The sequence below is a fragment of the Centruroides vittatus genome, unplaced genomic scaffold (assembly GCF_030686945.1).
Source record: "Centruroides vittatus isolate TY-2023 unplaced genomic scaffold, ASM3068694v2 scaffold_861, whole genome shotgun sequence".
In the NCBI taxonomy this organism is placed as follows: Eukaryota; Metazoa; Arthropoda; class Arachnida; order Scorpiones; family Buthidae; genus Centruroides; species Centruroides vittatus.
The window spans coordinates 5,561,889-5,577,076 of NW_027122718.1; the positions used below are offsets into that span (position 1 = coordinate 5,561,889).

A 15,188-nucleotide genomic window follows, 5' to 3' on the forward strand; every position below is an offset into this window, starting at 1 on the left:
CAAATTAGTGCCTACAAAGACCGAGTCAAAAATTTTTAAAAATATCTACCAATCAATCAATCACTCTTTCTTGTATTTATCAATAGCCCATTTACAGAGAGGAGTTAATGACTGTTTTTTAGATAAAAAAACAGACTTTCTGACGTACAGTACATATTCGTTGGTGAGAAATAAATTCGCGTTTTAGAGATTGTTGTGTAGGTGTGCGTGTGTGAGAGAAATTATTCCGAGAAAATTTATATTTAAAACGCATTTAAAATAATAAATGTTAATTTGCATTAAAAAAAGATGGAAGTACAGATAGTCGTCACTTACCTCCTATGCGACTTACGACTGATCGATTTTACGACCATGATCGTAAGTCGATCAGTCGTTAGAATTTAACAACCACAGTGTGTATATATATTTTTTGAAACACTCTTTATAGTTTGAAAAAATGATATAATACAATAATCATAAGTTTTTGTTTCGGTTATTTGATGAGGGATGGATAAACGGGAGTCATCAATACATTTAGCAGGGTAGTGCCGATAGATGAGGCGAAGAAGCAACTGCCACAGGCGCCATGTTGTAAACTACTAAAAAGACGCTGTTTTATAGAAATATAAGTATACTGATGCTGTTAGGTTTGCTTTGAGAACCAAAATTACTCAGAACGGTCATGACATTTAGGGTATGCGCATTGGCGTAGCCAGGATTTTGTTATGGGAGGGGCCTAGTAGAGGCTGTAATTTTCTGGGAGGGGCACCAGGTTAACTGGGGGGGCCGTGCCCATCCATGCCCCTTCCTGTGAGAGGGGTACCAGGTTAACTGCGTAGGGGCCGGGCTGTAATTTTCTGAAGAGGGGCACCAGGTTAACTGGGGGGCCGTGCCCACCCATGCCCCTTCCTGGCTACGCCCATGGGTATATGAACGATCACAATTACGTTCATTACGGGTGGGTCTGATCAGATATGGGAATGAGTAACATGGTTAAGAAATGGGAAATGATCCGTATTATTCATGATAAATTATGGGCTCAATGGGCTCTAAGAGTACAAACTGGTACTTTATCTCACGGCCATTTGGTTAAGTCAAATAACGTATTTAAAACTTATTATAAATAATAAACTCCTAAAAACACCGGATTGTAAACAAATCTTCAACAAAAACCTAGCTTGGCAGGCCCTACTGCAAAAAGAGTAGACGGAGTAAAGGAAAGGAAAGATGCTGACGGTCTTTTTATTGAAGGGTTTGAGCTGTATAAGTTTTTTAAAGTTTTTTACGATGTATAAAGTGAACATAGGAAGCGTTTTTTCGGGTAAAGGTTCTACAGAAGCTAATGGAACAATTTTGAATTTTCGAATGGCACGCGTTTGGGAGTATTCGATTTGTCGAAAACCGAGTGGAACAGAATTTAGGCTTGAGAACGGACCCAGAGTGGAGTCCGAAAACGTTCGCCGTAGAAAATTAATTAGACTTGCACCGGTTATTAGGTTTTTGTTGAAGATTTGTTATTATAAATAGTTGAAATACTGAAAATGAAGTTAATATTTTATTGATATTCTTCAAAATTCAAGTAAATTTTGAATATAATTTAGTGAGTGTTTTTCCGGATATGGACGATTGCAATATTAATAATCAAAATCACGAAAAATCGTCTCAGGCTATTGAGCATAGTAGCAGGGAAAAGAACAGTTATATCAGAACTTTAAGGTAAGAAATTTTTTTAAATTTCTATCCATATATTTAATTTTAATCTAATCATTATCTTTTAGACCATACGCATTTCCGAAATCAGAACAATCAAACAAAAGTGGAAATAATCCAACGTAAGATTTAACAAAAATGAATTTAAATATTGATAAATGTAAAATAGTTTTTCATTTGTTCGACAAAATTTATATATATATATCAAGAATAGAATATCAAGAGTTTCCAGGATTCGACGAATGGGCGCGCCCGAATGATAAAGGATGGGCCTAGGGATTGCAATTGCTGGATCCCTCATCTAGCAATCCAGCTGGATCCAGCGCTGCGGATCCGGAAATACTCAATTAACTTTCTAAATAATGGCGCAAAAGTCTACGTTGTCGACGTTGCCGCTTTGCTACGTGCGCTATCGCTCGGCGGCGAGAGTGACGTTGCCGTTCAGTGTGGGACGTGCTACATCCCCTCTCTACACCGCACCGCCCGCCCTTTTGCCTCTGCTGATCTAATTGCCAGTTGACTTTCCGCTCTCGCTAAATAAAGTGTCTTCGCGCTAAATAAAATAAGTAACTCCTTTCCTAGTCCTGGTGCATAATTCTAATTTACGGTCAATCGTTCCGTCGATGAATCACGTGACGGAACGATTTATGATTATTTGACGACCCCGAAACCAACTAACGTAGAGGCAGAAAGGGCCTTCTCCGCAGCGGGATATATATGCAGTTCATTAAGAAGTAGGTTGGGAGACAACACCATTAATACCATTTGTTTCTTGAGATCCTACTTCCAGAAAAGTAAAAAAAAAAATAACAGAAGTGATTGATTTAATTTTATTTAATCCTTTAAGATATTTTATTCAAGACAAGACTAATATTTTATAACTTCTACTCAAATTGTATTAAGTAAGAGTTTTTAACTTTTATTCTATAAGTGGTTAGTGGGCTACGATAGGCAATTTTATTGTGAAAATTAGCGAGAAACTGAAACTACCTAGTTGGTTAAATAGTTAATTAATTAATCAGTATCTTAGATATACGATGATATGAATGTATGTGATTCATGATTGTGATAATAATAACTAACTACTAGACTACTACTAATTACTTACTCACTACTTTACTAACACTAATAATTAAATTACTTATAAATAACTACAGACTGATATGTAGAGCCTACATAAGAAAACTGGTAAGACTGTAGCCTCTTAGCCACTGATTATCTGTCCTTACATTATTATAATATATTAATATAAATTAATTAGTAGAATTACCTTTGTTATTATTTAACTTAAAGATTACATTATAATTATAATCTAACTAAACATTTAAAGTTAATTATCTCTATCTCGAGTGTCAAACCGAATCAAAGTTAAGTTTACTACCTAAATGTGTAAGAAGTTTTACTGATTTATAGTGACCAGTCTAAATAATAAAAGTTTCTTAAGTATTTTAGAAAAAAATGTTTTATTTCTTTAAAAAAGAACCATAAATTTCTGGATAGAGATAGATAGATAGATAACACTTTATTGCACCAAAAATACATCTGCGCTGGATCCAGCTGGAATGATGTTGGTCCAGCAAAAATCCAGCTGGATTGAAAACACTGCTGGATTGCAATCCCTAGATGGGCCCTATATATCTGGATTCACGAAAAATTCTGAACTGACTCAGACGCGAATCCGGATCACTGGAACAACGAGATAGAATAACATAGAGAACTAAACAGTACAGCCGAAAATTGTTAACCGAGGAGCAGCCATACTTGTGGAATTGTGGTGTATGACATGTATTGAAATAACACAAAGTGACTGTGCTGTAACTAGCTTTTCATGAGCCCTATGCAAAATTTTATTTTTGGTTCTCTTTTTTCTTGGAAAAACAAGTGTAAAAAGCAAATACGATAGAAATGTTTAGTTATTATTTTCCAGGCTCTGTTAGGGCGCGTTTTTTTATGCAGCGAAAGTGTAGCGAAATGACGTCACGAGCAGCGTTGGCCATTTAGAAACGGGTTTCAGAGGATTAGCTGTAAAGGGCTTCTCGAGCGCTGCATAAAAAAACGCGCCCTTATATAAAACAGAGGGAAAGTATGGCGATTGGCCAAAAACTAACCTCCAGATTTTACAATTTTAGACTCAGGGAACCTTGAAACTTCGAAAGATGTAAAAAATTCGGGGAGTTTTTTCTGTTTGTATGAATGTTTGTGTGTGGCACAATTTTGTTCACCCTCTTTGTAGCTTAATTAATAACTCTTGTGCTTTTTGTCGAAAATTTCTGAAATTTTGCAGGGAGGTTTGTTTTTTAAGAGGATTCGTGCTATTAAATTTTGGTGATTAAAGATCGAGGAAGTGGGGAAATAAAAGGGGTCGGTCTTGGGTCACGTTACGGCTGACTAGTTAGTTACGGCACTGCGTTCATTTGTAATATAAACTTCTAAACATTCGGATTTTTATAAAATAAATAATAAAAATAGCAAATAAAATATATATATGTAATACTTAGATAATATATATATATATATATATTTTTTTATTTGCTATTTCAAATTAAGTTTTAAGTTATCAGGAAATAAACGTCTACTCAGTTTTTTTTTTCAGAATAATTTTTGAAACAGATCCTGTTATTTTGAAAAGGAGAGAAAAACAAATACAGTATGGAAAAGTTACACCTGAATATCAGAAATATATTTCTGAAATACCTAAGTAAATATACAATTATTATAGATTAGAATTAACATTCTTGTTTAAACAAATTTAGGATGTCAAAATTTTCTAAAACATTGTTTATAATTTTTGTGTCCACCAGTGTTTAATGGTTTTATCTACTGAAAAGAGATTCGTGTCTGACAAAAGAGCTGACCGCATGGAGTTCTGATGTTAGTAGTCAATCGATAGAAACTCTATGCAAAAACTATAGTGTTTTAAAATTACAGAACAATTTCACCTGTTCTAATACATACAGTTTTATTCTTCTTTTACGTTCCTTCTTGAGAGCATTCGCTGCTATACTTTACATTCCACTATTTTTCCATTGTTTAAATTTTCCCACTATTCCCCGTCTTCTCAACAATACTACTGTATTAAGTTATTTCGTTCACCGTGGATCTGTGAAACGCCCGAACACGAAATAAAGGATATATGTCGCTATCCCATCAAATACTCATCTCTTTACAAATGCATAAAAATGAAAGTAATGACGATGTATTTACAATACACAATATAATTTTATCGATTTATTTGCTATTGTCACCTACTCTTCAAATTATATCGTTTAAACAAAATTAACTCAAATACAATGCTTTGACAAATACACACAAATGTTCGTTCTTCCCCGCACAATATGGCAACCACTAAGCTGCGCGCACATGTATTAGCTTAGGTGGTGAATGGCCTTTGTCCTTCACTATAAACAAATATGAAACCCGAATAACATTTTCATGGAAACGGAAGTGCATAAATGATCTCATTGCGGTAAGCTGGATAATTGGATAGAGCAAAGTGCTGTATTTTGTTTTCAATTTATTTTATTTCTTAAACTTGAAAGGGCCTACCAGTGGCCAAGCGGTTCCGTTCTCTGAACGCTGGTAGTTCGGTCGTGGATTAGCTTCTCGCCACACGTGGAGTTTTCCGGGTTTCTTCAAGTCTTTAACGCCTAAATAGAGACCACTTACCCTTAAAAGACTTCTCGGAAGGCATCCTCCTAGGCAGATCGCCCAAGTGTTGCGTTTCCGTAACTAACAAAACAATCTTAAAGCTGAAGATTCTTCGTGAAATTTTCTGAATAGTATATTATTTTAAAAAATTGCTCCCACTAGTAACCGAGTGGCTAAAACCACCGAAGAACTCGTAGTTGGTTGCGGGTTCGAATTTCGACAACGGACTGGTTTCATTTGGAGTTTTCCGTGTTTTCTTCACGTGTCTAACACCTGAATAGAGGCAAGGGCCAGTTTCCCAGGAAACAATCTTTCCTTGGCAGATTGCCCATAAGTTGCATTGTCTAATCCAGTCAATTCAATCAAATCTGGATGAGTCGAAAATCCCCAGGATATTTTCAGGAGGTGGTCCGTCCAGATGTGTTCGGCCGTGTCATCACCCAGTTGTCCCATTGTGGGTCTAGCTAAACTCAAGCGAGGCGCAAAAATGAACCTCTTAGTGTCCACAGGACAGAAAATGTAAAAAGAAAAAAATAAATACTAATTGAGCGAGAGAGGAAAAAATAATCGGATAGAATTTAAATTCAATATAAAAAAGACAAGAAATCATAATAAGTCTGATGACAGGATGAACAAGGCGGTTAAATTGTTACTTTCCTGAAATCGTCCTTCCACGTGGATATTTACATTTCACAGCTGTTTTCTTCCTGTACACGCATAAAAACTCTTCTAAAAGTGAGAAATACTTCCATCGCGAATGCTCCTAATATTGTTACAGAATGAACAGAATAGGACAAAAGTTTAGAATATTCTGCATTTTCATTTAATTGTAAATTACGTTTAGATGCTTTTTCAGTATATCAATGGAATAAAGTATTTGAATACACAGTATAACTTTAATATACAATTTCAGGATATTTCATCAAGAGTTCGAAGCAACAAAGAATTGTTTTTTAACGGTATAAAGCTAGATCATTAAGAATTTTTGTTATATCTCATCACTATTTTGCGTGTATTTTTATATATCTATTGAGAAATTATGTTTTTAAATATTGTTTAAAATATTCTTTTCAAGAGGTGTAACTGTTTAAATTTTAATTATTACTCATTCTTTATTTTAAGGAGCAAACGTAGTAAACGTCATCCTCGAACTCCAAATAAACATCGGAAGTACAGTAGACGGTCATGGGACAAACAAATAAAAATATGGAGGATACAATTACATCAATGGGATCCTAATCCTACAACGGAAAGTGATTTACATGATTTACTTGACCTGTAAGTTTGCTTAAATCATAAAGTAGCTATCGTATATACAATAAAGTCTTGTTTTACGCGGTTTCCTGTCTTCGTGGATGGTGAATAAAAGTCAAATTCAGTCGCTAGAATTAGGTTATCCCAAATGTTGTTCATTATAGTAAAAACGTAAGTAAAACGTTTTAAATACACATTAACGTTTAAGTGTCTAGCATAAATGTCTAGGCAATTATCTGGAATTACTTGGGCTAAAACATAAAATGCGAAATTTTTTTACGCGTTACTGATACGTAAAACAAGACTCTATTGTGTATAATTATGAGAAAATTGTAAAAATGGCCATAACTCTTATATGATCCATTTGGAATTTCAATTCATGACTCATAGACAGGTCACTATATCGTATCTAAAAAGTGGACGTGTTCTCCTTTTAGATACGGTATGAAGGATATATTTTTCATTTTGAATTAAAAAAAAAAATAACCTCTGTCTATTTTATAAAACATCCAAGAATTACTGCGAAAAATACAAGAATAACTTAGGCTAAACAACTTTGTGTTATAAAATATCCATTTCTTTAAATTAGTGTTTTCTACATCAGGCTTATTCAAATATAACTTAATATTCTCCTTTTCAAACAGTACGACGTTATGGACGTTGAGAAAACCCAAAAAACTCCTTATGACTAGCCCGGCCAGGCGCGAACCCACGATTAAACAAAACAGAATTATTCATTTTGTACCCAATGTCCATGTATTTCGAATGAGATAAATCAAATAAAACAGGGTGTTGATGCACTATTTCAATTAAATGTTCGTCATCCATTGGAAAACAAAATTTACCGTCAGTGAAAATATCGTTCCCGTCAAATGTACTTTCACGGTACGGTCACGCCACTGCCACTGCACAGCACTGTGACAGACGAGTCTGGACAGGGTGGTTTAAAACTAGGTCAACTATTTCCGATAACTTCTCGATTCTTGATTGTGAATACGGACGTTAATGATGTAGACTTTAATAGACAGTAAATCTGATCTTTAGACTACTGGATTGAGTAAACTGGAAAAGGCGTAAACCTATCACTGGTGAAGTTGATTAGGGTCTGAAATGACGACCGATGGCCAAGGTGGTAAAGCGTCAGCCTGCCATTTTGGGGATTTGGGCAAAAACCCGCAGGAATTTTCATAGGCATTGTGTCTAAGATATATCGAGTTCCATTCCTTACCACTCGGCCGTTCCTAGTGTGAGCTTGCCTAAACCCACGATGAGCATGATTAGAAAAGACAAGACCCTCCTATTGCCTGTAGGGAGGAAAAAGTGATAAATGAAAAAAAAAAATCTCCATTTGTCTCAAAAATTTCAATAGTTTGGCAATTAGTCTTATGACCAGGACGTTTTGGGTTCTGTTCGACATCATCTGGCTTCTGATTGTGAGCTTGATGAACCTGTGATAGGCATGAAAATTCTTAGTGCCCCAAGATGAAAAGAATAGGGAAAAGTTATAATCTTTCGTGAAATTAAAGGAAATTAGATTTTGCATCGTAACTGAAGATCAGTCGATAGAAGTATTTTTCCAATGACTTGGATTTGTGATTTCTGGAACCTAACCCATCAACGTTTTTTACTAGTGGATACGATCAAATTTTCTTTCTCCAAGTGAATAAAACCACAGAATGGGGCCGACATATCAGGACGGACTACTCCCGAAAAATTCTTGGGGATTTTCGAGGCGTTTGGGTTCGATTCCGTGTTTTCAGAGTGGTAAGCTGTTACCTTAACCGCTCGTTCATCCGCCGTCTAAGAGGAGTTTTGCAAATACCCCTTACCTGTCTAAAACCTAAATATGAACCAATTTCCCATTATAAGTATTTCCTGGAGGCACTTATCTTTACCGTATTCTATCAAATCAAACCAAATCATATTTTCTTTCTGATAAAGTGTGCGGAAATCTTGAAGAATCAATCACACGCGGTCAGCGATTGAAAAAATCTCCATATTAAATTGAAGAAGAAGAAGAAGCGATTGAAAAAGTTTCGTTGCTTATTGAAGAATGTTTGGCATAAAAATTTTTTTCAATGTCTTGATGTTTGCAAAGAAATAAACAACTACTGTATTATTATTATTTAAAAATTTAAATAAATATTGTTTTTATTTACCATATGCTTTTCGTTATTGACTTAACAAAAAGAAAAAATTCACATGTTACATATCATTTATTCCTCAATTAATCTCCATTATACAGTTGTATGCAATAAGGCAACAAGTATTTACATACTGTATATATATTTTTTTCCACCTTTAACTCTCCGCCCTGCAGATACTAAGAGGGCCTTTTTTCATACATCCGTGATTTTACCAGGTCCACAGGGGTCGTATTCGGGACAGATTACCCGTAAAAAATTTCTAGGGGTGCTTGTCCGGATTCGATTTCACGTTGACATACCAACCGTCTATTACAAATATAAACAATACGAACAAACAAATTACATCAATTCAGATTTTTTTTTTTTTAAAAAACGAAACCGATTGACACAGAGTCGTTTTATCGATGACAGAGATATTTTGAATTGATACCTTTCGTTTATATATATATTTTTACGTATCTAATCAATAAAAAAACCAGACGATTACACCTTAACTCGTGATAAAATAATCACGAGGGTAAAGTGCATCCTCAATATTCATTAGGTCTTATAATTTCTTATTGAACACGCTCTCCATGATTCATCATCAAAAAGGTACATTGTCAATTAAGGTTTATTAAAAGTTCCAGCTGCGCCCGTTCACCATCTGTAACTTATGTTTATATTGCCAATCGTGAAGAGATGATAAAACTACTACTGTTATATTTTATTATTGAGTATATAACGCAATCGAAAATCGTTTTATTCGCTAAATATGGCTGTTTGGAAAAAGTAAGATTCAATGTTTTTTTAATCAGTAATTATAACAAATTTCTATGCGAAGTAATTGTTTAAATCATCAATGTAATTATGCAAATTACAGTATATAAAAATTATTTTGATTTTGTTTTAATTTACTGTTTTTCTGTATAATTTTATTCGTTAAAATAACAAATTTGGGTGTTATTATTATTATTATTATTTTTTAATATTTAAATTAGATTATTATGAATTGTTAAACGGCTAGACAAATGTATAAATAAATAGTAGACTAATATCAATGTGGCAAATTGTGTTTATTACATAGATTAATTAAGAATGGGTAATTTAGGGCTTAAACGACGCGTTAGGTAAAACAAACTGATTTTTCTCGTTGATAATTTAACACGTGACAAAATAATACTATTATTATTATTATTTTTTAATTAGAAAGTGTAGTTTTGATGGCGACGATTACGTTCACATCGATCTGCCCAACGTCGAAGAAGTTTTATCTTTGAATGTTTGTGTTCAGAAGAAGGATCCGTGGCATCCAGATATCCTCCATTCCTCTTGGGAAATGTTGACTAAAGAGAATTTCCTTCGTTTATTTGACAAAGACGGTAGAATAGTCGACGAACATCAGCTTCGAAGAGCCATATTTAGAGGTTAGTAAAATTTTTGGTTAATGTTACCTTAGGTAGCCAAGATCTCTAGTTCCAGCAAGGAAACAGTGGGACACACATTCTAACCTAACCTGACCTATTCTAATAAATTACCATAATTATTAGCAACCAAATTATTAGAATAAGTTAGGTTAGGTTACAACGTGTGTCCCACTGTTTCCTTGCTGGAATTAGAGACGAGCCGCCATCTTGGCAACCTAAGGTAACATTAACCAAATTTTTAATTATTTACTTGTCACTTTAAAGAGATTCATTAAAACAAAATTTTGAATTTTTTTTTTTTTTTTTAAAGGGGGAGTAGATCCTAGCATCAGGAAAGAAGTTTGGAGGTTTCTATATGGATTATTCCCGTTTCATTCTACGGAAAGGTAAGATTACTTTCACTAATAACGGAATATTTCCATTTTACTTTAATAATAATGAGAAAATTCTTTTAATTCTAGAGAAAGAGAAACACTATTAGTCGACTATTATTTGAGGTACAGAGCGAGAAAATACTGTTGTCACAAAATAATATCTAAAGTTCATGGAGAAGGTCTCACACTAATTTCGATAACATCGGATAGAAATTAAAGTACATTTATTTATTTATTTATATAAATTTTCATGTTTTTAGATATGATAATTTTGAATAATGCTGATGTTAATGATGATAATCTCAATGAAGAACTTTCTCGTATAACATCAAATAAAAATTTCGTTGAAAATAATAAACAAAAACTGGAATGTTTAAAATTATTAGCCAAGGTATTTTAAACTTCGTTTTTAAGTCTTGATAAATTGGTGATTTTTTTTTTTTCAATTGTTTATATTTTTCTATTGTAGCTCGAAGCCGAAAAACAAATGGTTGATTTAGATAATTTAATTAAGGATATAAAAATAATAAAAACTGATATTGTTAGAACCGATAGAGATCATCCTTACTTTAGGTAAGTTGAAAATCTTTAATTCTATAATCTTACTTTTTTTAAATTTTTCGAAATTTTTATTTGCAGCGGTGACGATAATCCTCATTTGGACATAGCACGCAACATTCTTATCTTATTTTCTGCATTTCATCCACATATAGGTTATACCCAAGGAATGAATGATATTTTAAGTAGGTTTCTAGTAGTACTCGATTCCGAGGTAAGTTATCATTTATTCCTTGATAGCAATATTAAATACGTCTACAGTAATTAGTTAAAATAGATAACTTTTTTCATAATTACAAATGAAGATATTTGAAACCTAGTCGTTAGTTTAAACCCTTCTGTAAAATCTTTTTGAGGATTTTAAACAGGAAGATTGATTTGTTTCTAGGACTATGCTTCTAAGCATTAGGATAAACATGGATAAATCTTTGAAACAAAGCTACAAAACGCTTGAAAATATATTTAGTGCTGCTTAATGGAAGCTATAAAAGTACCAAACTTATAACGAAACACCTGATTTTATGAATAATTTTTTACAAAACACGAAACTAAGATTTACCTGGAGAGAATATTAGATACTAGTTATCCCATGCAGTTCAGATCTTGCATTAAATGATATAAAAAATCACTTCAACAGAAACGTAATTCAGAATTGAACTTCAAAAGTGTAATCTTAATATCCTTAATCCATGCGAGTCAAAAATAGCCAATAGTATCATAGGATGTCTGTTTATAAATAGGTTTACATTTAGACACCCCCCACATCATGCGTGGAAGAATGGGAAAATTAAAATGACAAAGTTGAAGGTGTTGTTGTTAGTCCCACTAATACCGGGACTGTACACATTTTTCAGTTTACCGTTCACCTAGTAATTAATCTAGCCCCATAATGATTTGATATTCCTGGTTACGATTTGCAATGATTTTAACATCGATAAATGATATTTTTCATAGCTCATCCTATTTTTCCACTGATGAAAAATGATTGAACAGAGACTACACACGAGAATTGAACTTTTGGACTATGATCTACGATTGATTTTAACAAAAAACTGATTTTAAAAAATAGTCTGTTTTTCAATACAGTTTTTCTTCTATATCTTAGAAAATTTTATAAATAGGTTTATTTTTAAATACTAATAGATACGAGGATATTGGGAGTAGGGTTTCTCGTTTCCCGGTCTTTTGCTTGTCCCGGGATTCCGGGATAAAAGTGAACTGTTTCCCGGGATCCCGGGAAATCCCGGGACAAAATTAATTATTTTTAACATATACAAATTATCATGAAATCAAATGATATAATTATTTTTCGTCTTTTAAAGTAATTTAATACGTTCCGCAACCTCCAAAATCATATTAATAACGCTGTGTAAGATATATATTGAAAATTTCCTTTGAACTACTAGAAATTTTCACAAGTAGAAAAAATTTATTAAAGCTTGCGGGAAATTGCATACTCAACTGCTTTAATTGAAACATCATAGCCCAATAATTCGGCAGTTCGTTTGTCTTTAATAATCAGGTTATGAAGAAAAACTTCATACTTACAGACTTTGTTCGTATCCTGGCCCAATTTGCACAACTTGGCGTTACGCAGTTATTGAAGCTACTGGGCATGTTTGAAAATTAAGACGACATAAGCACAATTATTACAGATATTACAGGTAAAGAATTTTGAGAGTCCTGCCACAAATAAGCTACATATTGATTATTGACCATTAGTGACGTGCCATAACGAGTAAAAATTTAAAAAACTAATAAGTAGGTTTAAAATTAATAAATACAAATGTATTCTGACAGTTTATAAGTTAATTATAATTTCTATTTGCAAAATTTCCCCAACCTTAACACAAAATAAGAAAAAAGTGAATTTTTAAGAAATTTGCGGGATTTCCCGGGATATTTCCCGGGGTAAAAAAACAGCCGGGATCCCGGGATCCTGGGATCCCGTTTCAGAAACCCTAATTGGGAGAATAGTTTGTCTCACAATCATACTAGTTATTTTCTAATCTTGTTTTTCACTTTAAAAAAATTATCGATGAAACATCAATGCAAACACTATATATTTATTGAATATTTCCTTTTTATTTGAAAAACTGGACATTACAGGAATTCCACTTTACGATTTTTAAAAGTATTATTTTCAAAGTAGTTGAACTTAGCGTGCTATCAAGTTGAGTACACGTATCATTCTATGTGGATACAACTTAGGCGTTTAAAGTCATTCGTACTTGGTAAAACAGAAGGGTCTTGTATTATAGTTTAGATCCACACATCTAAATATAGACGTGGTGGTATAAGGTCCATGTCCATTCCTCCCCTACGGTCTTTTTTCTTATATCCTTCCCTATCGTAAACAGAGATTCGTGGTCTACGGAAGAACCATAAACTACTATTTCAATTACTATTAAAGTGATGTTATCCAAACAAAACCTCCTATCATAACTTGTAGTTAACCACTGTCTCGGGAAAAAGATTCCTTTAGTACCCAGAATCCAAATATTTAATTTCATATTGCACTGTGACATAAGCCTATGAGGTATATTCTAAGAGAATATGGCTAATCGAAGCCAAACTATCGTCGTAATGAACCGGGCTATTTTCTTCGGCTACCATTAATAATTAAATTCTACGTAATTTAATTATTATTGGTAGCCAAAAAAAATAGCCCGATTCATTGTGGCGGTCGTTTTGGCTTTGATTAATGACATCGTCCTTTTTGAATTTATATATGAATATAGCTTATGTGTGTATGTAATCTTAATGCATATTAATATTTATAATTTTTTACAAATTTAAATTCTAGTTTGAAGCTTATTGGTGTTTTGTTAAGTATATAGAAAACACACAGCAAGATTACCATCCCGATGGAATGGTGAAAAAATTGGGTAACTCAGTATTGTAAATGTTTTTATCGACATATATTGAATATAATCTAATTTTTATAATGTATAATTTAGATACGTTTTGCAACTTACTGGAGAAAATTGATCCGGAATTATACTTTTTTCTTATTGAAGCACAAATCGCCACTCAGCTATTCACTAGGTAAAAGCATTGCTTATTTATATGTAGTTCTATGTAAAATAAACTAGCGTTTTTTAATATATAAACCTTTTTTTTAAGATGGTTTTTAGTCACTTTTAAAAGAGAACTAGAGTATAACGATGCCCTGAGACTATTTGAAATATTATCCAGCCGCTATTTAGAGATGAATTCACTGGAAACTCAGAGAGTAAAACAGTTTGGAGAAATAGCGATAAAGCAAGCTGGTCTGTAATTTTGTTGTTATAAATACATACTTAGTGCATGTGTTAAACTCAAATATGCTTTTGCGGTTTTTAATCAGGAAGAAGAATTTATTACGGCGAACCAATTAACAATTCTGATTTAACGTTTGACTTATTTGTATGCTTGGCCCTTCTTGTGGTTAAGAGAAGATGCATTTTGCTGTCTAAAGACGGAATGGTTTTAGGAGATCTACTTTGCAAGTAAGTTAGAATAAAGTTAAATTAAAATTTAAACATTATTTTTTTAAAAAAATAACTAATCCCTATTTTTTTTCTTTGTTCTTTTAGTATCGGAAAAGGAGTAGATCTTAAGACCATTTTAAACGTCGCTTCTCATTTGTTGTTCGATTATTGCAGGAAGTCTGGAATGGAGAGTTTCTTATAGTAAAAAAAAAAAAAAGTTTAAGAGCTGTTTTTAAAAATTTTTAAGTTGTCTGTTTTTGTTTATTTAAACCTTCAACGAAAAACTATTTTACATAATACAGTATATAAAACTATTGTGATAAGAGTACAAAAGAAAAAATAAATGTTTCTTTTAATGAAAGGCAAAACAAACTTTTTTTTTATAATTAATTAATTATCTTCAATAATCATTTACGGAAAGAATAAAAATTCATTCGGACCATTAAATATCTTAATAGCACAAATTAAAGAATTTTTATAGTCTACATAAAGCTTAGTATTGTTACGTATTATTTAAAACAAGTGTGTGTGTGTGTAGTTTCGTATTTTCCCGTTAGAGGTAGCTATTTGCAAAAATATATGCAAGTATATTAAACGTTAAAAAAAATTAAAGCTTTATTTTTAATTACACAATTTTAC

The 15,188-nt window shown here is 32.8% G+C and overlaps 2 protein-coding genes across 3 annotated transcripts; both read left to right on the forward strand.

The window, feature by feature from the left end:
* The first annotated feature begins 953 nt into the window (after window positions 1–953).
* LOC136990145 (histone RNA hairpin-binding protein-like) lies at window positions 954–6,619 on the forward strand. Its single transcript, XM_067288517.1, has 4 exons — window positions 954–1,044; window positions 1,581–1,695; window positions 4,283–4,387; window positions 6,460–6,619. Exons 1-4 carry the CDS (start codon window positions 954–956, stop codon window positions 6,617–6,619), a joined length of 471 nt encoding a protein of 156 aa, XP_067144618.1.
* A 2,661-nt stretch (window positions 6,620–9,280) lies between these two features.
* LOC136990118 (TBC1 domain family member 25-like) lies at window positions 9,281–14,790 on the forward strand. Of its 2 annotated transcripts, none has more exons than XM_067288484.1 (12): window positions 9,281–9,509; window positions 9,927–10,144; window positions 10,455–10,530; window positions 10,606–10,697; window positions 10,779–10,909; window positions 10,988–11,091; window positions 11,158–11,290; window positions 13,883–13,964; window positions 14,037–14,124; window positions 14,203–14,348; window positions 14,426–14,567; window positions 14,655–14,790. In XM_067288484.1, exons 1-12 carry the CDS (start codon window positions 9,493–9,495, stop codon window positions 14,749–14,751), a joined length of 1,326 nt encoding a protein of 441 aa, XP_067144585.1. In that variant the 5' UTR covers window positions 9,281–9,492; the 3' UTR covers window positions 14,752–14,790. The 2 variants fall into 2 exon arrangements, with proteins under 2 accessions (XP_067144585.1, XP_067144584.1); XM_067288483.1 differs by lacking the exon at window positions 9,281–9,509 and adding an exon at window positions 9,743–9,847.
* Window positions 14,791–15,188: the final 398 nt, after the last annotated feature.